The 25012-nt window shown below is 59.2% G+C and overlaps 1 protein-coding gene across 4 annotated transcripts in view; it reads left to right on the top strand.

The window, feature by feature from the left end:
• Nucleotides 1–25012, top strand: part of MOB2 (MOB kinase activator 2) — a 25741-nt gene extending 729 nt beyond the window's left edge. The window contains exons 1-5 of one of the 4 annotated variants that reach the window (XM_014450130.2): nucleotides 12117–12292; nucleotides 21371–21531; nucleotides 22103–22196; nucleotides 23364–23488; nucleotides 24006–25012. In XM_014450130.2, coding sequence (XP_014305616.1) covers nucleotides 12132–12292; nucleotides 21371–21531; nucleotides 22103–22196; nucleotides 23364–23488; nucleotides 24006–24316 — 852 coding nt within the window. In that variant the 5' untranslated portion in view covers nucleotides 12117–12131 and the 3' untranslated portion in view covers nucleotides 24317–25012. Of the gene's footprint in view, nucleotides 1–12116; nucleotides 12293–16355; nucleotides 16481–20994; nucleotides 21532–22102; nucleotides 22197–23363; nucleotides 23489–24005 lie in introns of those variants that run through there. The other 3 variants (XM_006108103.3, XM_023748744.1, XM_023748743.1) reach the window with 3 other exon arrangements.

The raw sequence follows: 25012 nt of genomic DNA, 5'->3' as shown, positions 1-25012 counted from the left end.
TTGCTTCTGGGAGAATAACGTTAGCACCGACCCAGAGCAGCTCCTTAAAACCGAGGAAAACGAAGCACAGCAGCCCAGCTTGGCCCGTCAGCCGGGCTCGGGAGGAGGGCGAGCGGGCGAGGCTGGGGTGGGGAGGGTGCGGTGGGCGAGGCGCACGCCGCGCTGCGATCGGCGGATACGGGCCGCGGGTGGGGTAGGAAGGAAGCGTCGGGCCGGGAGCAGCGGGCTGGGCTTCCCCTCCAGTGGCTTTTGTGTTTAGCTGGAAATGAGAGAAACGAGGTAAAATGTCACACGGTCTCCAAAAAGTTCACTGGCTCCGGTGATTGTTCTAACCCTTTACCTTTAGAGGACCAAGAAGGGAGGCACTTTCCCCCCAGTCGCGGGCCCTGCCCCATCTGTCCTTAGCTCTGATTTTACTAGCACTTCTCCCCCCGGAGGCAGGTTCCTTACTCAGGGGCTGGGGCTGGGGGCTGGGGCTGGGGGAGCCGTTGCTGTTGGCCCCCGGCTCCTGGAAAGGCTTGTCTGGACACTGAAGTCCTGGATGGAGGGGGAAGGTGTTTGTTCCCCTTGCAGGGCATAGGGCAGAGTGGAGGGTGCTGTTGGATAACCAAGGCGATGGCTTAGATCCATCCACCTTTGCCTGCAGGTTGTGTGGAGTCTAGGAAAGGGGGGTCCCAGGGGGGACAAGCAACTTGAGGGATGAATTGAGCAGCCAGAGCGAAGTGCCAAGTGTGGGGGGGTAGGTGGGGGGCCAGAGTGCAGGGGTCAGGCAGGGCAGCGTGTGGGTGATGCTGGGGACCAGCCTTGGTGTGGCCGGCTCACTTGGCTTCTTGGGGAGGCAGCACTGCTGCTGTTAGCTGTGTGACTTTAGGTGGTCACATTCCTCTCCTGACCTCCTCCTGTGACATAGAAATTGTAGTGCTTGCAGGATGGCTTTCGAAGGTGAGCCGAGAGATGGAGAAGGGCACTGACGCCGTGTTTGGCATTGCTGTGCGCTGGCCGTTCCTACCAGAGGTGTTTTGTAGGAGGCCTTTGAAGGCAAATGGCTGTGATTGCCTTGTTTTGAATTGCAGACACTCGCTTTCTGCACTTATTGGGAGGGACTGTATGGGGGAAGCCTGGCCTCCCAGTCAGCCTGTTTCAGCCGAGTCCACTCTGCGTGTGGGAAGGACCAGCCTAATCGGCTGAGTTGCTGAGGAAGCAGCCGCTGGCATTCTGGTCTTTTGCCCCTTCTCTGTGAAGATGGCGTGCTTGTGCCCATAGGAAGCAGGTACTCCAGCGCCTGGAAACTGACCAGCAGACAGTCATTTACCTTGACAGATGTCTGTGCTTTGTGGACTCCACTGTCACCGCTGTGACTATGCAGAAACTAACCACAGTTAGGCTATAAGGGACTGGTTCTTGAGGTCCTTGCCAAGACCTTGGCACCCAGGCAGTTGTCTGTGTAAGGCCCTCGGGGCACCCATCTCCTGGGTCCCTTCTGGGGTGGCTGGTTCAGGTGCTGGACTAGAGGAAGACGGATCTGAAAGGGATGAGGCTTGGAGCTGCTGCTTCCATGGCCCCTGGGAAGGGAAGGAGCGTCCGCTCTGCCTGGCTGTGCAGTGGGCAGCTCCAAAAGGACCCTGAGATGTGGAGAGGGCGTCGGTGGAGTTTGGTTCTTGGTGCATGTATTCCTAAGTCCAGTGGATTGCATATTGGACACTATAAACCACGAATTCTCCCATAGTTCCTTAACTATGACCCCCTCCCACTATTTTAAAAAGGGGTATGATTTCATTTGTCAAGTACTGATCTTCCTCAAGAGCTTGTTTTCAATGTGGTATCCTAGGATGCTGGAGCCAGCAGGGCTCAGGTGCCCCTCTGTCCCTCCCACGTGTTTATTGAGCAGCTACTGGAAAATATGATGCGAGGCCTAGACTAAGCCACAGAGTGGGTGAGCAGCAGAGCCCTGGAGATGTCTCCCACTTGGGTCCACTTCTCACTGAACCCGTCTCTCCCCTCCAGCGAGGACAGCCAGCCAGCGGCGCTTGCACCCGTTGCACGCCTTTCGTGCACTCAGTACTGGGGCTTGAGCTGGCCATCGATTCTTCAACGGGGTTTCAGCCTGGGAGATGTCAGGAAATGTGTTATTTTTTTATACTTCCTTACTACTATTATTAATTCACACCATTCAGTGTCAACCATGTAGTTTGCAATATAGTTCGTTCTTTGTGTTTTAAATGCTGTTTATTCTGTTTTTCTAAGAAAGAGTTTCTTTGCATCAGTTCATCTCAGGTGACAAAGTATGGACTCCACTAACGTAGCGCTAATGCTCCCTCCGGCTGTGACCACTGTCATACCAGCATGGCTTTTGTCCCTGGAAGGGCTGTGCTGAGTAATGGTGCGGCCTTATCTTCAGCTCTCCCGGCTGCGTCTGAGGGAAGGGAGGTCCCGCAGGAAACCTGCTCGGAAGCCAGAAACAACGCCGCACGTTGCAACTTGCCTCTGGAATCTGCCGGCCTGACTTAGAGAGGAGCTTCTTGGTGTGTGGCTTGCATGCGTCTGTGTCACTGTGCGTTTCCTGTTCTTGGCCTTGAGCTGGCTGTTGCAGTAGGTGTGTGGCACTTTCTTTTTCTACCTTGCAAAGGGTCACCGCTTCTTGTGTGGTCTGCTCTTCAGTCCCTGGCTGTCTCCACCCTGGGAAGCTGATGGCAAGGTGGCAGCCTGGCCCCTGGGAAGGAAGCAGCCACGGCAGATTCAACGAGGTTTGCGGCGGCGAGGAGCCCTGCAGCAGCATCTGGGGAAAACGCGTGTCTAACCCTTAACTGGCAGCCGTGGGCACTGATGAGCGGACGAGAAAAGAGCAGTGTAAATGTTACCAACAGGAAGCACAATGCAGCAGCTTCCAGGCTCTGGACATACAGAAGAGGAAATGTACTTCCTCCCTCTTCTGACTGCGGGGCAAACCTGGACACCCTTCCCTGGCCCTGGGTGGGGCCGACAGGGTATTGTTTGCAGGGACAGCGCACCCTCCGGCTGGGACCCGAAGCTAGGGGCAGCAAGCACACCCCAGGAGCCCTCTTCCACCATCCTGGGGCTGCGGACACCTTGGCACAGCCACGCCCTGCTCCTCCAAGCAGCAGTTGAGGTGAGGTGGGGTGAGGTGTCAGTCAGAACTTCCTGGCTCTGGCCAAGGAGACAAACCGACCACCAGGAGATGCAGTGCTGAGGGCATGGCCCTGGGAGCTCCCGGCCAGCTGACCGTCTTTGCTGAGCTGAGCCGCAAGGCGTTCTGGCCTGTGGCTCTGCCTGCAGGAGTCCTGTGCCGGGTGGAGCCTACCTGCCTGAATCTCAGGGACTGAGTGGCTGTCACACGTTGCGTCCTGGGCAGGTGTTGCTGGTGGCTGGCCACTGAGCCTGATTATGAGGGGACCCGACTGAGCTCGCCCCAGTCTCTAGGCTATTTTTATAACAGCCTCGTTGAGGTATAATTTACATACCATAAAGTGTACTTGTTTCGAGCATACAATTAAGTAATTTTTAGTGAAATTACAGAGTTGGGTAACCATCACCACAGTTTAATTTGAGAACGTTGCCTTCACCCCAGAAGAAACCCGATGTCCGTCAGCAGTCCCCCCCCCCCCCCCGGCTCCGCTCCGCCTCGCCCCTGCACTGCCCCGTCCCGGCAACCACTTGTTTTCTCTCTGTCTGTGGATGTGTCTGTTCTGGGCATTTCGTGTAGGTGGAACCATACGTGGTCTTCTGTGGCTGGGTCACTTAGTGTGACGTTGTAAAGCTCGTCTGTGGTGGGGGACAGGAGCGCACACTGCACCCTGAGCCTGCCTCTGGCAGCCGCCACGTGAATGCTGGCAGTGGGCATCTGCCCTGCAGGCCCTGGTCCTGGGAGGGGCACTGACAGGAGGCATGGGTGCCCACCTGGCATGCCATCTGTGTCAGGCTGTCCCAGGAGTCACAATTCTCTGAGCCTCGGCACCCAGCTCTGGGTAGGACTCCCAGCCCTGCATGCAGTGGCGTGGCTGACGTGGCTTCTCGGAGGCCCTGGTCATGGCAGCGCCGTCGTTGCAGTCAGGTTTGCTAGTGTCAGGGACACTGATGTGCTGAAGCCCCAGAGCGCGGAGGCACCGAGGGCACCGGGGCCTGTGTCCTGTGGTCACATTGTCACCATGCAGGCTGTCCCTGTTGCCACCCTTCCTGGCCTCCGGGAAGCAGCGTGGCTGTGTGCTCCGGGGCTGGCGGTGCTGTGGGCCGGGGCTGTGGCCTGACATTGGCTCCTACATTTGCAGTCAGAGCAGAGAGGCCGTCCTCTGGAATGTCACTGCGGGGCTCAGAAACGTTTTGTCATTAAACCTGTGTTCAAGTTCATTCCGTGCTCCCCCTGGGGCGGCCTCCTACCTTTTTGGCTGAAGAAATGCTGGACTCCCTGAATTCTGCTGTGAGTTTCTGGCACGTATAAGTCATGTAAAAATAAGTGTGTGGTCTTGTGGTGCCCTAGTTGTCTTCAGGGCCTCCTCCAGGCTGACTGGCAGCCGTCAGCCCCGCCATGCTCCATGCCGACTTTCTGCACAGGACTGAAGAGCGGGCAGTGGCCACGGAGGAGCTGTGCTTCCTCTAGGGTGCTTTGTGCTAGTTTCTCCTCGTTTACTGCCTCCTCATTGGACTCATGTTTTTAGGGAGGGAAGAGCACTGGTGGTTTGCTTGTCCCTGAGATCTGAACTGTCCCCAGGAAGGCAGCAGGGCCCTTGGTTCAGCGGCAGTGTCTGCTCTCTCCTGAGATGGTTCTGTTAGGGGCACCACCGCCTCCCCCATGGTGGAGCTGGTGCAGAGGGCACCACCAGGCGACCGGGGACGTGTCGTGGCCGAGTCCTCGCCCCACACCTGCACCGCCAGGCTAACCACAAAGCTGGGAACAGCTGCAGAGAGCACAGCCCGCAGGCTCCAGTTCGGGGGCCTCATTGGGAAGGCGGGGCAAGTGCCGGTGAGGCCGTGGAGAGCAGGGAGCCCCCACACACTGTTGGTGGGAATGTACATTTGGTGCAGCCACTGTGGAGACACCTCAAAAAATGTTAGAAAAGAATTACCTTCTGATCCAGCAGTCTCACTACTGGATCTATTTTTAAACAAAATCATTATCTTGAGGAGCTATCTGCACTCCCATGTTCATTGCAGCATTATTTTCAACATCCCAGACATGGACACAATCTAAGTGTCTGTGGACAGGTGATAAAGAAAACGTGGTCTGTATACACAATGGAAGTTATTCAGCCTGAAAAAAACAGCCCTTGGGAGGATGTGGCCCTGGCCTGGGGCCCAGAAAGGTGCTGGGGCTGAACCCACCCACCTGCCCTGCACTCATGCAGCGGCGGGAGGGGCTCATCACAGAGGCTCAGCGTGGCTGTCCTCTGACCACATGTGCCAGCAGCAGCAGAGACTCGAAAACCACGGTGCACACATTTGACCTAATGCAGAGAGTAGCGTGCCCACCAACGGCGGACTGCACAGCCTCTAAGCACTCGAACATCTACTGACCGGAACCTCTGCGGGTTTCAGCAGACGGAAACCCTCCGAAGCATGTTCTTGGCCAAAGTGAATCAAACCAGAGCTCAGCCACAGAGATCATCTGTGTTAGGAGTTAGGAGACACACTTCTGACTGACCAGGGGGACAAAGAAGGGCTCGTAAAGGAAATCAGGGAAGAGTTTTAGCTGAAAGGTCACAGCAGCTCTGCCGTGTGGGATGCAGACCGGCCTGGGAGGACCTCAGACGGTTCTCGAAGGGCAGAAGCCTGTGGCTTGTTGGGCTAGTGCCCCTCAGGGCTCCTGGGCACCCTGCTCTTCCCCGGCGTCGTTTGCATTTTCTCATTGGACTCGGGGACCACACTGAGAATCAGCCGCCAGAGGCAGGGGAGCGCGCGGTGCTTCTGCGAGGTGGTCCTGACACGGGGGTCCGGGCCTTGTTTGATGTCCTGCCTTTCTTCACTGTGTAAAGAGACGCAAAGTAAAGTGATACCTGTGTCACCTTCCACTGTTGGAAGGTGAGATGCCAGTGTCCCGTCTCCTCCTCCACCCCTAGACCTGGACAAGGAGAGTCTTCTCTCCTGTGTCTGTGTCTTGGTTCCCTGTTCTGGGTCTTGCTGAGACCTGCTGTGGCCTCTTCCCGGCTGGTGGTTGGGAGCCAGCCCAGAGGGCCTGTAACCTGGGAGACCAGGTGGTTTCCATGTGTGGTGGCTGGAAACAGTGTAGCAGGGGCCACAGGCATCTGAGGGTAGTCAGGTGGCCCTACCCTCGTTGATGCATTTTGTCACACACTTTCTATTAGCTTGTGCCTGCTGGGTGGCCAAGGGCCTGCCCTGGGGCTGCCAGTTTTCAAGGGCTCTGCTGTCTGTCACCTGTTTCGCTGTTAGTGGGGTGAGCCTGTGTGTGATCTGTTACCTTCTGTGAGTTTTCCTCTGCAGGCTGCTCCTGGCATTCTCCGGATGCTGTTTAGAGTCACCTGGTCACGGCTGAGAAAGGACTTTTTTGCTCGCTCCTCAGCTGCACTCGCCATGCAGAGGCGCTAGGGAGACAGAGGGCAGCAGAGTCACATGTCGTGGGGCCCTGGCAGCAGCAGTGCTTGGCTCTGTCTGTGTGCACTGGCCTCGTCACTGCACAGTAGGAGATTTGGCTTTCCCAGGGGCTGCTCCTGGCGGCCCAGGCGCCCAGCTCTTGGGCAGCAGACCCTGAGTGCCCAGGGCATCCAGGAGCTGGTGGTGGGTTCCTCTGCTCACTCAGGACACTGGGCTGGAGGTCAGCGTCCCATTTACAGGCAGGAAATCGAGGCCGAGAGGCCAGTAGCTGCCAGGGGCCAGGGGCTGGAGGCTGGTGCCGGGTTGGTGCGCTGCTCTCTGCTCCAAGTCCACTATCCCACTGGCCTCTGGGGTGTGTCCGAGTGCCCCCATCTCACCGCTGCCTTCAGGACCTCCCCACATACTTTCCGGAGGCTAAGGGTGTGCAGACCAGGCTGGCCATGGGGGAACTTTCGAGGGCTCTCAGGAAGAGAGAGAAGGTCCGTCCAGACTCCAGAGTCACCTTTATTCCCCTGTCCTGTTACCAGGGAAGACAGGTCCCTGTAGATGGTCCACCAGGGGGCGCTGCTGACCATGCAGGTGACCACAGTGGTGGCGAGCACCGGCTCTGAACCAGACCACATGAGTGTGGAACAGGTTCCATGTCACCCACAAATGCTGCCATGGGCTGCTGGGAGCCGGAGGGGTCAGGCCAGGGTGAGTGTAGCAAGGTTGGCTTCACGGGGCCAGACCGAGGCCTGCTGCGGGCTGGACTGGCCAGGCCCACCTCAGGCACCTGTGCACGTGTAACTGCAAAGTGAAACCTCAGGGGGCGCACCCCCGCTGCCCAGGCCAAAACGTGTGATAAATTCCACCAGTGTGAATGCCCACCCCACTACCACACCCTGGGCTCTGGGGCCAGTGTCCCCCAGGATCAGGGACCGTGCCTGTGACTCCAGCAGATCGGGACCTTCCTGAGCCACACAAACCTTCTCCGAGTGGTGTTGGAATCTCATGTGGGGGTGGGCATGGGTAGCGGTGGTGGGGACCCCCAACACGAGGTGCTGCGTGCATCCCGGCAGGTCAGAGGCCCCCTTCTAGGCAGCAATGAGGCTCAGTTAATGTGTTGTTGAGGGTCCAGTAGAGGACAGATTTGTGCTTGTTCTTGGCCTCTCAGCACCCCCAGGGAGACAGTGGTGTTTGTTCGGAAGCCTTTGGCTAGGACCTGGGTACAGTCATGGCCTTGGACACTGACCCTCAGGGTTGGGTCCAGACCATGGCTTCCTGACTGGTTGGTGGCGTGGGGCTAGGGCCTACATGGAGGGTCATCCTGTGATACTGGCAGGAAGTGGGTGGGGCTGAGCCTTTCGGGAGAGGCTGTCAGGGCACCGTCCAGCCCTGCCATCCAGCCCAGTTACGTCCAGGCAGGGCTGGGCCCTCCTCTGTGAGTAGTCCTGAGCCGGTGGGAGGTCCTGCCATCTGTGAGCAGAGCTCCTGTTGATGCCAGTGACCCCTTTGTGTGCTGGAGACGCCGGTGCTGCCCGGAAGGGAGCTGGGCTATCTGCCCACATCCTGTATCGCACTTGGACCTGCTGCCGGAACCGAGTGGACTGGCCTTGTAATTGGACCTGCTCCCTCCCAACCCCACTGAAATGAGAGCAAGGGGAATTCTGGGAGGTAGAAACCACAGAAGCACAGGGTGGGAGACAGCACAAACAGGTTTGGATGTTGGGAAGCTGATGATGGGGTGGAATGTGGATTTGGGAAAGGTGAGCCAGGGCCAGCGGGGGCCGCTGAGGGACCTCCACCAGCTCTGCATTGGTAGGACCCAGGAGCTGGGAAGGGTGAGCTGGAGAAGCAGCAGTGAGTCACCCCCCACCCCTGCTGTCTGCCCTGAGGGGGCACCTTCGAGCAGATACAGCATCAAGGACGTCCTACAGCCAGCCTGTTGATGTCCCCCAGCCACTCTGGTCTCAGACCCCAGCGTTGCGGTCTCCTCTCCAGGCAGAAGAATGGGAGTCTGACCAGCCCAAGAGAAAGGCCCCCAGAACTGAGAGTGGAGGGGTCATCCTCCGTGTGCTGCCAGGGAGCCAGGTGGCGCCCAGTGACGCCCCCCGAGAGCTCCCCTGCCTTGGAGCTGCCAGGGAGCTCTTAGTGCCCACTGTGAAGGAGTGGGTGGCGGGCTCCTGGGTGTTTTGAGGAAAACCTGCAGAAGACAGAGCAAGGCCAGCAGAAAAGGGCGCAGGCTGAGCAGCAGAAACCACTGTGGTCACTCTCCTCGGAGACGCCAGGACTGCGCAGCCCCCACAAGAAGAGCAGCCAGAGAACGAACGAGAACGCAGGGCGATGAGAGGCCACAGCAAACCGAAATCCTGACTCAAGGACCGGAGGGAAAATGGGTGCACGTCTCAGCGAGTAGATCAGCCTGGTGTGGGCACCGGCCGAGCAGGGGAGGCGCAGAGCATCCGTGCGTCTGTGCGGGAGCTGCAGCCACTTGGGCCCAGCAGGAGCCAGAATCAGAGGGATGAGTTAAAGGAACTCTGCAGTTTTCCAGATCCGCAGGCAGCGAGTTCAGGTGGAACAGTCTCCCGTGTGAAGGGCTGGGGTCACAGCTGTGACGTTTCAGACACCAGATCCAGGGAAAGTTTACAGGTACAGTGAGCACAGTCCCACCCACATGCTAACCACGGTCCTCAGGATGCGGTGGGGGAACCCTCCTCAGTGCAGTTCAGGAGAGAGCACTTCCTGTGACCCGTCTTCCTGGGAACCCCATTCTTCCCAAGACCCCTTTCCTCCTGGGAACCCCTTCCTCCCATGAACCTCTTTCAGGAAGCATTTGAGGGGACCAGTGCTGAAGGGAGAGGGGGGGGACCGTGGTGCGGGGGAGCACCCGCTGGTCGCCCTGCCCGTGCTGGACGCCCTGTCACGAAGAACCAAGGCTGCGGCCTGCCTTCGGTCACTTAAAACACCGAGTGCTGGTCCTGGCTCTTGCCCAGCCCTCCGGCCCTGGCCCCTGCTCCATGCTGAGCTCTCCTCCCCGGGCTTCTCTGGGTCTCCCCTCGGGAATCTCAAGTATGGACCATGGCATCTCGGCATTCCTCTCCCTTTCGGGCACACCCACATCTTATGCCTCCCCTCTCATTCCAAAGAGAAAACAGCGTTTCCAATTAGAGGGGAATGTGCCCTTTCACCTTGGCTGCCAGGGCGTCCAGGAGGAGGACCAGGGTCCTTGTCCCAGCACGGCCACCCCCATTTTCCTGCCTGTGACCTGCTGGGTGTCATTCCCTCCATAAAAAAACCAGGGACACGCCCTGCCCAGGCCCCTGGTACCGCAGGAAGGGAAGTAGATGAGGCCCGGCCAGCCGCCTGGCGGGGTGGCTGCAGCAGGCTCTCGGGGACAGAGCCCTGTGGTGGGTTTTGACCCTCCCACCCTCGCTGAGCTGCAGCCCAGGCAGACCGGGTTCCGTGTGCCTGTGTGTGCTCACGGGCACAGGGCACCTCCAGTCTGTACTTCCTGGGGTGGATCTGCTGTGAGGGGGTAGCCTGGGCCCTGGGTTCAGGGAACGAACGGTCCCTTCCCTGTGGGTCTGCAGGGTGACCATGGGGTGGGAAGGCCTTCTCCGCTTGTTGGGCTCTCAGCCTGTGCCTCTTGGGATTCCCTCCCTCTCTGGGAACATTTCCACTGCCCTTGCAGGGAGGGCACTGCTCTCTCCCTGGCATTTTCCCAGGCCAGGCTGTTTTTTTCTTAGATTTCAGTGGGGATTTTTTTTGGGGGGGGAGATTCCCAATATTTCTGGAGGATCAGCAGGTTGCCAGGTCCATAGGGTGAGGGACGGCTCTGGGTGCTGGGAGGCCATGGTCTCCTGCCTCTCCCAGGCTCCCCTGGGTCTGCCAGTGGCTGCTCCAGTCACTGTTCCCTCCCTGTGGCCTGAGCCGCCTTCCTGTGCACTGAGCCTGGGCTAAATCTTGCAGCCAAGGTTTTTATACCCACAGGGAGGGTGGAGTGACTTGGCAGGACCCACATTGCCCTTTTCTTGGGCAGCCTGGACCCTGGCTGCCTGGGCTCGGTGCCTGCTTGGCTGGCGGCACCAGGGGAGGGAAGAGAGACAGTGTCACCTGTCCCCTGCCAGGAGTCCACTGGCTTTTCTGAGCCCAGGTGACCTCACCGCAGAGCAGCGAGCACCAGCCTCTGCCCGTGCCTGTGCCCTGGGTGGGCAAGGGCTCTGCTGTATTCATCAGGGTGCTGTTTACTCAGGGGTCTCAGCTGCTGTGTACGTGCCCAAGGCTGGTGGGCCCTTGTTCGGCAGATGCAGTGCAGGGTCAGAGGGGAGACTTGCCAGAGGTGGCTGCCCCATGGCCTGGGTACCCTGCCCCTCGGTCAGCGGTAGCTGGGGGCCAGGTGGGATGACCCGGCAGCTCCAACAGGCACTGTGATCGCTTGAACTGTGCCTTGACTTAAACTTGAAACAGACGGGTTAGGTGGTATGTGGGGTGCACGGGTGTTTCTCTGCCTTCTGTGACCTAACACCCTGGCCCTGGGGTCTGTGGCCGCCCTCCTACCGGTTCTGGGGGCTCCAGTGTCCCTGCGTTTCCATGGCTGGGCTTCAGTGGGCACTTGGCCTCCAGCCTTACCCCTTGGTCTGCCACCCAGAGGGTCTTCTCTGACCTCTGGGCCTGGTTGTACAGAGCTGTCAGGTGAGTGTGCAAGGTGAGGCCCACCCTCTGTCTGCGTCTCTGCCTTACCCGGCAGACCTGGCCCTGCCCACACCGGTGCCAAGGCTGTCACCTCTCCGCTGTCCCTCGGGGCGTCTCTGTGGTGTGAGGCCTGTCGGCTCTGGGGGCAGGTGCACTGGGGGCCTTTCCTTTCCTGATCCCTCCCTCTGCTGTTGGCTTGGGAGGGAGGCAGCATGTGCTCGCCCTTGGAAGTTGAGGCTCAAGGGTGCAAACAACTGGAGGGTGGTCGGAGGGTGCTGGGGGCGCAGTTCCGTGGACTGATCCAGACAATGTGTCACACCTGCACGTGGCGTCACCCTGGGCCGCAGAGGCGAATAGGAATGGGTGAGGATGAGGCCCAGGAGCTGGGGATTCCAGGTGGCCAGTGCCTTTCTGTCCTGCCTCCTCACACTCACAGGGCTCCCAGCCCAGTGAGGTCTCGGGAGCAGGTGAAGGCCTTTCTACCCAGCTTGGGACATGCCAGGTTTGGGTCTTGTGGCCAGACCCACACTGAGCCTTGTTCCCATGGTCACCCTGGTGGCTGGCCTGCGGGGGTGGTGCTGAGATGCCTTGGTCGCCATGGACCGTGTGGAGTGGGACCTCTTACCTCAGGAGGCTATTTCAGTCCCTGCGCCAATGACTCCAGAGTCAGCGTCCCCACGGCCCAGACCACCCCTGCCCCGTTTGTCTCCTTGGACCCCCCCCCGCCGCCACCACCACCACCACCACCAGTGCTTCCTCTTGTGTGGCAGGTCAAACAAACCATAGGATGAAGTTAGCGTAGCAGCGATCACTGGATGTGGCGATCCCTCCCATGAGAGGAGGGCTGCCAAGCAGGCAGTTGTCCAGGTAAAGGGCGAGCCACCAGGCATTGTCTGATGGCCCAGCGAGGAGCTCCGGGAAGACGACCCTGTGCAGCAGAGTCACTGAATCAGACGGCACGGGGGTCCCACACATTCCCAGGATGGTTGTGGGTGCTGGGATGCAGCTGTCAGCACACTGGGCGACATTCCGGACATGACTCCCTGGTGTGGTGCTGGTAAGGCATGTGCCAGGCTGTGTGCGCCAGAAGTGGAGTGAGCACAGCAGCCGATGCTGGCCATGAGCAGAACCTGAGAGAATAGAACAAGACAGTCTGGAGGAGGAGCAGGTGGGCATGGCGGGGGCTGAGCCCAGTGTGGTGGTCAGGAGCTGGGGAGGCGAGGGTGGAGGGCTTAGGAGGAAAGGAGCACATCTGCCCAGCAGTTACACACACACCTACATGTACACGTACTCACACACACCTCTCACACACGTATACTTATACGCATAGGCTGGATTCAGTTTACTAATACTCTCAGTTTTACATCTGTGTTCATGGAGGATGTTGCTCTGTAACTTGTCTTGTGTGTTCTTGCCTTATTTTTATCTAATTAAATTAGTTTGGTATTGTTTCTCCCTCTGTTCTCTGAAAGAGCATGTGTAAGAATGGTATTATTTCTTCTTTTTAAAAAAATATATTTTTATTGATTTCAGAGAGGAAGGAAGAGGGCGAGAGAGAGATAGAAACATCAGTGATGAGAGAGAATCATGGATCGGCTGCCTCCTGCTCACCCCACACTGGGCTGCAACCCAGGCATGTGCCTTGACCAGAATTGAACCTGGGACCTTTCAGTTCTCAGGCTGATGCTCTATCCACTGAACCAAACTGGCTAGGGCTGTATTATTTGTTCTTTATGGGCCTGATAGAATTCATTCTTAAAGCCACCTGCACCTAACATTTCCTTATAGAAAGGTTTTTAATTATATAAATTCAAGTTTTTAATTCCTTGTATCGGTTTTGGTAACTTGTGTTTATGTCATCTACATTTTCTGTTGGCATAAAGCTGTTCACTGTAGTCCTGGTTATTCTCTCAGTGTCTGTGGGGTCTGTAATGATGTCTTTTATTTTTGATAGTGGATGCCTCTCCCCCTTTTCTATCAGTCTAGCTGGATAATTTATCCATTTTCTTAAACTTTTCAAAGGTAACTGTGTTTAATTTAATTCTTCATTTGTCCATTTCCTGTGACATAGATTTTTATTATTTTTATTTCCTTCTACTTTCTTTGGGTTTAATATGAACTTCTTTTTTCTAGTTTCTTAAGGTGGATGTATAGATTATTGATTTTATGCCTTCTCTCTTTTTTAAAAATATATTTTATTGATTTTTTACAGAGAGGAAGGGAGAGAGATAGAGAGTTAGAAGCATCGATGAGAGAGAAACATTGATCAGGTGCCTCCTGCACACTCCCTACTTGGAATGTGCCCGCAACCAAGGTACATGCCCTTGACCGGTATCGTACCTGGGACCTTTCAGTCCACAGGCCGACGCTCTATCCACTGAGACAAACCAGTTAGGGTTAAGCCTTCTCTTTTAACATAAACATTTATGGTCGTAAATGTTCCCAAAGCCCAACTTTAGCTGCATTGTGCAAATTTTTTTTAAATCCTCACCCAAGTATATGTTTATTCATTTACTTATTTCATTGATTTTAGAGAAAAAGGGAGAGAGAGAGAGAAAAAAACATCAATGTGAGAGAGAAACATTTGATCAGTTGCCTCGTGCATGTGCCCTGACTGGGGATTGAACCCAAAACCTAGGCATGTGCCTTGACTGGGAATCAAACACAAAACCTTTTGGTGTACGGGTTGATACTCCAGCCAACTGAGCCACCTGACCGGGGCTTCTACAAATTTTATGTTATATTTTTGTTGTAATCTTTTTTTTAAAAAATATATTTTATTGATATTTTACAGAGAGGAAGGGAGAGGGATAGAGAGTTAGAAACATCAATGAGAGAGAAACATCGATTAGCTGCCTCCTGCACACCTCCTACTGGGGATGTGCCCGTAACCAAGGTACTTGCCCTTGACCGGAATCGAACCTGGGACCCTTCAGTCTGCAGGCCGACGCTCTATCCACTGAGCCAAACCAGTTAGGGCTGTTGTCATCTTTTCTTTGCGTTGTTTAATCTGCTGTTAAGTCTATCCCATAAAATTACATTCCAGATATTGTAATCTTCAGTTCTAAAACTTTCTGCTTGTATTTTTGTAATTTCTATCTTTTTGAGGACCCTAATCTTTTCAGTCATTGTATTCATCCTTTTCTTTAAGTCCTTGAATCATTGAATATATTTATTTTTGTTGTTTAAAGTCTTTTTTACCTTCAGCATCTTTGTCGTGTCTGAGTCTGTTTCTGTTTTCCTGGTTATGGTTGCATTTTTCTGTTTCCTCACCTGATAGGCACATCTGTTGTGTTAGCTATGGGGTGGCGGTCCTGTTGAAGGTCCTCCGACGAGGAGCGTGGTGGTGGTTCCAGCGGGCCATTCATTTGCTGTTGGTTCAGCAAAAGCTTTCTGGGGGCCAGTCTAAAGATACCCTTCCTCTGGGGCTGCTGCTCCCCCTGCAGAGCCTACAGTGGGGCTCTGGGTGTGGGAGCACGCTGTCTTCCTGCCCTTACGACCTCTGGAATGCTGCTTGAGCTCACGGCTCCTTGGAACTGTTGTTTGTGAGGCTCTGTACCCCCTCAGCCGTGTGGTTGGCCAGAGGGTTGGGTGGCTCTGTCCATAGGGCCAGAGTCTCTGGATGAGGCAGCTCCATCCTGTCAGCAGCCCCAGCTGTGTGCCTGCTCCACAGCAGCCTCCTGGGCGCCAGCATGCTGTCCAGCGTCGCCAGTTGCTTTGTGTATTTCACGGTTTGCGGTGGTGGTGGCCGCGGTCTGGGCCCCTGTCTGTTGCTCCATCATCGCACAAGTGGAAATGAGAGTCCCACTTGTGTGTTCTCTCAGCTTTGTGTTCCCGTGTGTCACTTTGAGCTTCTGGTAGCTCCCCCGTTGTTCAGGAGCTCTCGTTCCCAATTCTCAGAGCTCTTGCGCCTCTGTTCAAATCTCTCCGTATGTCACTTTAGTTCTGCGAGGTTCTGATGTCTGGGGCTGGTTACAGAGGAGCCCGGAGGAGGCCGCAGTGATCCATGGGTGAGGGACCAGAGTAGGGGCATTGGGAGGGACTCGTGTGCAGCGTGATCTGCACGCAGACGCTGTGTCTGCAGTGGACAGATGTGCACACAGCTCTGCTGCCAGTGGAGAGGCTCGCAGCAGCGTGTGCACCGGCGCAGTCTCGGGGCTGTTTTCTCCAGTGAAGGAACCAAGGCGGAGGTGGCTGGTTCTAGGACAGGGCAGGGGATGGGACACGGTGAGCCTAGAAGCACCCCCTAGTGCTCAGTTATTCCAGCTGCCTGTGCTGTGGCTGGTCCGTTGGTGTCTGTCCTCGGACAATCTGGGTGGCTGTGGGGGCAGAGGGGCCTTTTGCCCTGGTCCCTGTGGTGCCTGTTCCGTCCTCAGTGCTGAGCTGGGTTGAGCCTGGACAGGTGAGAGGTGGGTGGGGCCCTTTATGGGATGCGGCCTTGAGGAGGGAGAGGGGGGTGGAGGGCAGGGCTGAGGGGGTGGGGATGTGAGCATGGGGCTCCTGGCTGGGTGGGGCCTCTCAGGGATCTTTGTGGACTGCTGCCCCTGTGGTTAGCCGTTCGGGGTTTCGGTGCTTCCTGCTCTCCCACCTGCCAGCAACTGTCAGGAAGGCGTGGCCGCACGGCCTCTCCCCCCACTGCAAGGCCCTGGGCAGCTCACGCCTGGCCTGGATGCCCCAAAGCTGCCAGCCGTGTCTTCCTCCTGCCTCGGGCTGCGTCACTCTGCAGGTGACAGCCCGTGTCTGCAGCCACACAGGGCTGGGCTCAGGCAAGGGGTGCTGTCAGCCCCAGGAGGTCATGGGCAGAGCTGCCGCCTGCTCTCAGAAGAGCTCTCCCAGCTGTGTCAGAAGGGCCTCCAGGTGCCAGGGCCCGGTGACGTGTTCTTCCCTGGGGCTCTGCCCTCCCCGTACAGCACCGCCCGCAAGGCGCCACTTTGAAAAGTTGACTGAGACACGCCCTCATCTAACCAGGCGGGCTGGCCTTGGCCTGTGAAAGGAGCAGCTGTGTGTCTGCCAGGCCAGAGCCCTCCTTTCCCCTGCGCGTCCTCATTGGCTGGTTCCCCGGCAGACTGCCCAGGGAGGGAGCGACGCTGGTGCTGCGGCTCCCACTTCCCTCTGCACCTCTGCGCTGCTCCAGCATGCTGGGGGGTCACAGCAGCCTCCCCACAGACCGGGCTCTGCTCAGCCAGCCCCCCAAGACTGGACTCAGCTGCAAAATGGTGCTTCAGGCGGTCGGCAGAGTGCTCAGGTGAACGCTGGGCACGGGGGTGCTTGTCAGACTTTCCCTGGTCCCTGCCCTGGGTCAGGCTGCAGTTGTCTGCTGCCCTAGGACTTGGTCAGGAACTTTGTTTGCAGGGGGTTCCCCTAAATGCCTGCATCCTGCTGCTCGAGGGAGGGAGTTTGCCCCTGCAAGGAAGGGGCGCCTGTACCTGGGAGGTGAGAAGGGCCTACTGGTGAGTCTTTCTGGCCACAGCAGTCCTGCCTCGTCCCCTCTGAGCCTGTGGGACAGGCCCTTCTCCGTGGGGGTGTGTGGCCTATTGTCTCCAGGCGGGTGATTGGAGCCTGTCTATGAGTAGCCGTGTCCCGAGAACTGACCTAGGCCGTGGCCGACTGGCCACGATCGTTTGCACCTCTTCTTTTACTGCAAGGCCTCCAGTGCCCCCACATGGGTAGCACCTTTCCTCACCCAGTATGAGTGTGCGTGTGCATGGGGGGCCCGAGGGCCATGGCTCAGCCCCAGCTGGAGCAGAGAGGCCCTTGGGGGTCAGGGTCGGTGCTGGAGGGGCCCCGGGGGTCAGGAGCAGCCGTCACTTGGAATGTGTCGCAGTTGAGCTCAAGCCTGCTTTCCCTCAGGTGACTGTAGTGGGTCCTCTGTCAAGTGGAAGCGTCTCGCTTTCCCAGTTCTGTCTGTAACTGTAAGTGAATAGCAGCCGTGGTGAGGGTCTGGGTGTGGGCCAGGCCTGATGGGTGGTCCTGGTGGAGTGACCGCTGAGTTCTAGAACCGGTGAGGTCCGTGCCTCCGGCCGTCTCTGGGCACCTCTGGTGTCCGCCTCTCCCTTCTGCAGCAGGTCAGCTCACCAGGGGGTTTGGAAACGTGAGCAAGTTGGCGGCACTCTCCAGCTCGTTGGTTCCAATTGGGAAAGTGACTGTCTTGGACAGTGTAGGCGGCCGTGTGTGTGCACACCTGTGTGCATTGTGGGTGTGTGCACACCAGTGGGCATGATGGAAAAGGGCTGGCCATGGAAATGGCCCCACGGAAGACAGGGTAGAACCCACGGTCTGAGCTGCACATGGGACTCCAGAGGTCCCCGTGAGCTATGGGGGAGGTGGGGGGAGGGGAGCGGGGCTGGGGCGAGCCCGCCGTTCTCACTTGGGGCCTGGGAAGACTCCAGGCAAAGGTGATACCTGGGCCCGGTGTTGAAGGAAGAGCCGCTTATTTCACAGGCAGAGTGAGAGCGGAACCCGTGGCCACATGGTGGCTGCAATTTGGGGCCAGCGGCGTGTGCAGCTCCTGCCCTGCCTTCTTCTGGCTGCCTGCGGGCAGTCTCCCTCCTGGTGGGGCATTAGCTTATGAAAGCCCCCTTTGTTTGGGGTGCTGACCATGGGCAGTCAAACCAGGAGAAACAGTCCCGCCGCCACAGCCTGTGGAGGTCTGACGGGGACCGGACAGGGGTCCCGTGGCATCTCCCAGGCTCTGTGCCCGTCGGGGTGCAGAGGCGCCAGGCTGGTTGGGACCTGAGAGAACAGTCAGGCCGGGAAGTTCTGAGGTTCAGGACAGTTCAGGCCCCACCCCAGGGCCCTGCATCAAAAACTCGGGTGTAAGGTGTCCATGAAAGGTGGAGAGCCCCAGTGCCAACGGCCTCCAGCATGTCTGTGCCTGGCCGTTAGGGGTGACAGGGTAACCCCACAGCTCCAGCCAGGGTGGGGCTGAGTTCCTGCGCCCCAAGGTGCCCTACGGAGGAGGTTGGTAGGAGCCTGCCTGTGCCTCTGCGAGGGACATTGCTGCCCCCAACCCTGCCTGCATGCCCCCCCAGACAGCTCTTTCTCATGTCTGGGCCCCTGCCCTGAGATAGCCTGGAGTGAGGAGCATTGGCTGAGGCTCAGGGTGGGGTCCTGCTGGCCGTCCTCTCTGTGGCTCCCCTTCTCAGACTACCAACAGCACCCCTTTCCATGGAGCAGTTTCTGTGGGGGCTCCCAGAACCTGAGCGCTGCTCACGTACCCTAGGTCTCTGTAACCCTGCTCCCTCCTCCAGACTTTCCAGCTCCCACACCCCATGTCCCACGAGGCTGTCTCCAGACACAGCCACCTCTGGTCCTTCCTGCTTTCAGGGTCTCCACCCTTCTCTGACTTCCCACGGACACCCCTTCCAGACCTGCCTGCATCCCTCTCCTGGCAATGGCCTGAGCTATCCCAGCATCCGCGAGGGAGCAAGGGAGTAACAATGCACTCACAGCAGGTTGAGGGGGACCGTAGGAAAAGAGGCGAGTGCATTCACCCTGTACCTGGGGACTACCAGCCCTCGCCAAGCCTGACTGGTGCCTTGAAGGTTCATCCCACTTTCAAAACCTGGAAGTTACTTGCTGCTCCTCAGAGGGCGGGACCATGCCAGCCAGGTGCCTAGGGCCGTGTCCCGCGGGCTGTGGGGCAGGCTGGCACTTGGCACTCGGTGTGTCCCCTCAGCTGGGGCCAGCCCACCAGTGCTCTGTGTGTTCCTAGAGCCAGACTCCTTTCTTAGCCGATGGGGGACAGCCCCACTGCACCTCCAGTGGGTCCAGCAGGCCTCACTCACACCTGCGCACATGGTCTAGCTCAGCACAGATGGGCCACACTGACGACTGCAGGGCCCTCCTGGTGAGCGGGGGCTGTGACATTGGTGGGTCTCGTGGACAGGAAGCGTGCAGGCCTGTGCGATGCCCACGATGGTGGCAGTGGCTGGTCGTGGCCGCTCCTGTAATGGCCACTCCAGGCTAGTGCTCAGGCATGTTCGTGAGTCACTAGGTGACACTGCTCCTAAGTAGCAAAGCGTGGAGGTAGGTCAAGCAGCCAGCTCTACGGCCTGGCCCCCACCTTGTCCCGTCCCCATACCGTGGTCACCAGACCCGGAGGCCCAGGCTGTGTGCACCAGCCCTGTGGTGGCCGTAGGCCAGTGTGTGCGAGTGCGGGGGAGGGCGGAGCAGCCTGGTCCAGGCGCTGGACATGGTGCACAGCCGGAGCAGAGGCTGGCACTGGTGCAAGGTGTGTCCTGCAGGCATGTCCTACCTGCCTGGGGCTGAAGGCACCGGGACCTTCCTGGCCAGTTGTGGCTTTCTGACAGGGTGGTGCATCACTCGGGAGCAGGGGCCCAGGGTCAGGAGAAGGACTGGGGGCAAAGAGTGGCATGGCCCACCTGCCCACCCACTCCCAGTGAGTGTCTCAGGGCGTCAGCAGAGCCCCCCCGCCCCCCGGTGCTCCCAGCCCTTCCTGGGGCCTGGTCTCCCTCTGTTGCTCCGACCTGGAGAAGACGGAGCCTCCCTGCCTGGGCTGAGGCTGCGGGGCTCTGAGAAGTTCTGGGCACGTGTGTCCACAGTGAACAGCTCGCCCCCACGGGGACCCCTGAGCGCCCACTGACTGTGTGGCGTCCGTGCTTGCACTCCAGCTGGCCCACCCAGGCAGAGTCAGGGCCCCCGGTCTGAGTCTGTCCCGTCGTCCCCCTGGCACTGGCCACTCAGGCCCTGCCCCGGAGGCCAGCACACGCCGCCTTTTAAGGCGAAGATCTCCTGTGAGAAGCCGAAGGGAAAACATTTCCCTGGCGTTCAGGGACCATTTTTTTCTTCCTGTTTCTCAAATAAACCACCAGCAACTTTTCAAAACAGAACAAAAAAAGGGCAAGGTCAGGGAGCTGCAGAGACCTCTCATCCCACAGCCAGTGCCCTCCCGTTCCGCCCATGAGCCTCGCCTGGGGCGTGGGGGAGGGCCACCGAGGCCCCAGGGCCGTATGTTTTTATTGTAGCTGTGGGGACAAGTGACAGGGGCCAGGAGAGAGTGGGTTGGCTTCTCCTGCAGGTCTGAGGACCCGAGAGAGTGGGCTGCTGGGGCTGGGCCCACACCCGACCACACGCCCCTCCTGGGTTGCAGGAGGCAGGGCCGAGGAGGGGGTCCTGTGCGCAGGGGGACCCTCCCAACGTCCTGCCCATGGACTGCAGTGTGTGACAGACACAGCGTCCTGTGTCTAACCTAGCCTGGCCGGGCAGCTCCAGCTGCGGCTCCAGGCCACTCCTTGGGCAGTTTTCCTTCTTGGGGACATGCTATCTTGTTGACCTGCCTCAGTCGCAGGGACCTGGCCCCAGATCTGGCCTGGGGCAGTGGCAGGAGGCTGGTTCTGGACCACAGCCTCCACCGAGGAGGGGATGCAGCCCCTCAGCACCAGCGAGCACTGGTTCGTGGTGTTTAGCCACCGATGTTCATACTTAGATGGAAGCAAGACGTGTTAGAAATATGGACTCATTCATGAAAAAATAGCCACACACACCTGTTCTGTGTTAAATGATGGCACATTTTTGTGGAAAGAACTGTTTTCCTAAATAAGAAAAAACCTCAGTGAGAAATGGCCGTTTCTGTAGACTTCTGTAGCATTTGGCTGGCACCTCCCTCTCCCTGGGAACCTGCTGAGAGAGAGAGAGAGAGAGAGAGAGAGAGAGAGAGAGAAGCGGGACAGGGGTTATGCGGCTGAGCCTGCAGCCGTGATGATGGGGCTGGGGCTGGGGGGTCGGCGGCAACAGTGCTCAGGACGCCTGCCCACCACCCACCTGCCTCTGGGACTCTGTTCATGGGTCAGGGTGAGTGATGCCCGACCCTGTGTCCTGCTCATCTATCCCGCCTTGGGCGCCAGGCCCTTGGCGTGGGCCGGGCTGGCTGCAGGGCTGTGGCGTCACATATGGGGGAGAGCCCAGAGTTCCAGGTTCAGCCCATGATGCCAGGCTGCCGGCTCATGTGTCTGTGTCCCCCTCTCCCCTGCAGTGGCCAGACGATGGCTGGGGACGGCACGTGGTGCCAGTGGGAGCAGAACCCCCAAGGCATCTCCAGGAGGCTTCTCTGGTGTCCCACCGGCTGTCTCCTGGGGTTCTTGCCGGGCAGTGACGGTGCTCCTTCTCTCGGCAGGAAGTCCAAAGCAAAGCCCAACGGGAAGAAGCCTGCGGCCGAGGAGAAGAAGGTGTACCTGGAGCCAGAGTATGCCAAGTCCAGGATCACCGACTGCGAGTTCAGGGAGCTGGTGGTGCTGCCCCGGGAGATCGACCTCAACGAGTGGCTGGCCAGCAACAGTGCGTGGGGACGGTGGGCGGGCGGCTGGTGGGCTGGGAGCCACAGCAGCTGCAGCTGGCAGGGAGGCAGTGCAGGTGGCCGCCCTCCAGGTCCTTGGGGGATCCCCAGAGCTCTGTCTGCAGAGGGTGTGCTGCCCATGTGGCCAGCGGCCTGGCTGTTGCTCACCAAAAAGGAGGGCTGGACGCTGAGGCATGGGTGGCCAGCCCTGCAGTGCACTGTGGGGCCTCGGTGTGGGCCCTGAGCAGGCCTGGGGCTCAGGGCTCATAGAATGCCACACGAGGGCCGCCTGCACACGTGGTAGGATTCTGCAGGGGACTGGCTCTTCTCTGAAGCGTGGCGGGCTGGAGTGGCCTTCTGTTTACTCATGCCTGATGGCCACCAGCTTCCGCCCGCCTGGTATTTGCTGCCTCTTTGGCAGTGGCTGGTGGCTGCTCCCAAGGCTGGTGCTCCACACGGGCGTTTGTCTCTGGTCTGTGATACGTGCTGGCCGTCCCAGCACAGAGCACTGCCCTGGGCAGTGGCCGCGTCTGAGGTGGCGGAGCTCACGCCTGCTCTTCTCTCCTCTTGCAGCCACCACGTTCTTCCACCACGTCAACCTGCAGTACAGCACTATCTCGGAGTTCTGCACGGGGGAGGCGTGCCAGACCATGGCCGTGTGCAATACGTGAGTGCCGCCTGGCCCTGGGGACTCGCTGGGCTGTGGGGCCATGACCCTGCGGCTGCACTTCCGCCTCCGACCTGCTCACGGTCCCTGTGAGGTCTCCCGGCGGCACAGGGTCCTTCCTCAGCCGTGCTCTCCTGTCCCCACGGGGCCCAGGGCCTGGCAGGGAAACGGGAAGAGAGCCCAGCCAGGGCAGGGACACTGACCATGTGGGTCCTGCTGGGGTGTGGGTGCCAGGAGCTGGCCTGAGGCTAACAGGCCCGATTCTGAGGGACAGGACATGCCCGGTGGGGTTCCTAAGACGACAAGCCCCTCGAAGTTGCAGGCGCTCCCTGCTCCAGCTGGCCGTCCTCCACTAGAGGCTCCTCTTCAGGGCTCCTGCACTGCACAGGGAGGGAGACCCCTACAGGCCTGTGCTGGTCGCTCTCCCTGGGACCTCGTGCCATGTGTGTCCTCAGCAAACAGCCCCTGGCAGCACTGCCCTGGCTCAGTGCGGTGTGGGAAGGAGAGCCACCACGTGGCCAGGGCTTGCCCCCAGCCTCCAGAGCAGGAGTGAGGGACGTGGACACATGCCGACAGGAGGCTGGTCACCAAGGAGGAGGCCCGGAGCTCCTCTCTGCGGCCTCGAGCACACCGCCCTGCATTCACACTGCATACGACGGTGCTGGCTCTCAGCCCCTGGGTCCTGCTCTCCTGGCCCCACTGGGTCGCAGCTCAGGGCCAGATCACGTGGGAACAAGGTCACATGGCACCGGCTCTCTCTTCCTTGTTTTTGGGGAAGAGCATGAGGTGGCTGAGGTGGCCCTCATGTCCCACTGTGAGGCATGGCCCAAGGGAGGACGGGGCAGGCAGGGCGGGTGAGCTGGGCAGGAGGCCACAGAGTGGGACAGAAGTGGCTCCCGCAGCAAGTGTGGTGGGAGGTGTGCAAGGACGGGGTCTTCTCCCCTGGACTCTGTCCGCACCGGTCCAGTCAGCCCCCTTATCAGACACAGCTTAGGTCCCACAGCTGTGTCCCCAGGGCCTCGGAGGAGAAGCCTGGGCACCTGCCACACCTCCTCCAATGGTGGCCACCCACCTGGCGCCACCTCTGACTGCAGCAGGCCCCTCGCCCCCGGACCAGGCGGCTGTGTGGCTGGGGTGGCGCCGTGACCAGCCTCTCTGTCCCCACAGACAGTACTACTGGTATGATGAGCGAGGGAAGAAGGTCAAGTGCACTGCCCCCCAGTACGTCGACTTTGTCATGAGCTCTGTGCAGAAGCTGGTGACGGATGAGGACGTGTTCCCCACGAAATATGGTAGGTCTCTCAGCAGTTCCCCTCAGTGTCAGGTGGGCGTGGCTGCAGATGAGGAGCAGGCGGCTGCCTGACCTGGCGTCTGCCACCCTGGGTCAAGATGCCATCCACCCCAGACTCTGGGACCTGTGGGCCTCGAGCAGCCAGCGTGGGTGTGTCCAGCTGGACAGGGCTTGGCGGTGCTCTGGGTAATCCTGAGCTTCCGGGGGCCTCCATCTGGCTGGCAGGACATCCCCGTGTGCCTCCCCTGGGTCCAGGCCACGTAGAAGGAAGCATGCAGGACCCCAGGGGCCAATCCAGGTGTGGGCGGCATGTGGCGGGTCTCTGACCTCTGGTCGCAGAGGTGGCCCGGGGGGTTCAACTCTTGGGGGCTGGGCCCCGGGGACAAGTCACTCGAGTGTGTGCTGGTGGCTGCTCAGTGAGGGCTGCTGGGGGTGATCCTGCCTGCCTGGTGAGGGCTCCGAGGGGCAGGAGGGGCGCTGTGGGGAGCAGGGCCAGGGTGACGCAGCCCTGTCCGCAGGCCGAGAGTTTCCCAGCTCCTTCGAGTCCCTGGTGAAGAAGATCTGCAGGTACCTGTTCCACGTGCTGGCCCACATCTACTCGTCCCACTTCAAGGAGACCCTGGCGCTCGAGCTGCATGGACACTTGAACACCCTCTACATCCACTTCATCCTCTTCGCCAGGGAGTTCAATCTCCTGGATCCCAAAGAGACCGCCGTCATGGACGACCTCACGGAGGTGCTGTGCAGCGGCGGGGGCCACGGTGGGGGCAGCACGGACGGGGCCAGCGGTGGGGGTGCAGGGGCACAGAACCATGTGAAGGAGAGGTGAGCCGCACGGCCAGACAGGCGTGCACGTGTGCAGAGACGGTGGCATGTGTGCCTGCGTGTGTCCACCTGTGTGCGCACATGTGCTGGGCATGCTGGGCAGGAAGTCAGAGAGGTGGCGCTGCCCAGACCAGGCCATGCAGAGTGTGGACCCCGGAGCCGGCGTCTGCCTGCTTCCCGCGCCGTTTTCCTGTTGGATGGACAAGTGCCGCTTGTCGAGAAGCACCTGGGACTCCTTCCTCCGCTCAGCACACCGAGGGGACTCTGCTCTGTTTCCTCCGGGCTTCCTTTCCTTGTCTTCTCTGCGGCCCGGCCCCACCTCCCCGGCTCTGCCGCTCTGAGAAGTCGCCAGTGAGATGGGGCTCCTCCCAGGCCTTGGGCTGCAGACCTGGGTTCCTCTTGGTTGTGTTGTTTCAGGGTGGGTTATCTTAGATTCCTCCTGTCTCCCCTCGACTGGATCTTGGCTGTTTGCAGTTCAGCTTGGGGGGGCAGGGAGGCCAGCGATGCTCTGTAGGGCCCCCCCAGCTCATGTCCCCGTTCCTCCTGCCCCTGCCGCCCAAGAGGGACCCCTGGACTGGCCGGCCTTGGGACCGAGGCATCGGGGGCGGCAGCCTGTGCGGAGCACCTGTGGGCAGAAGGCAGAGCCTTGCACGCTCTGCTCCTCTCTGTTTGCTCGAATAAAAAGAATTCTCTCAGGTTA

Source organism: Myotis lucifugus, unplaced genomic scaffold (genome assembly GCF_000147115.1).
Source record: "Myotis lucifugus unplaced genomic scaffold, Myoluc2.0 scaffold_1760, whole genome shotgun sequence".
Taxonomy (NCBI): Eukaryota; Metazoa; Chordata; class Mammalia; order Chiroptera; family Vespertilionidae; genus Myotis; species Myotis lucifugus.
This window is presented reverse-complemented; position numbering and strand designations above follow the sequence as displayed.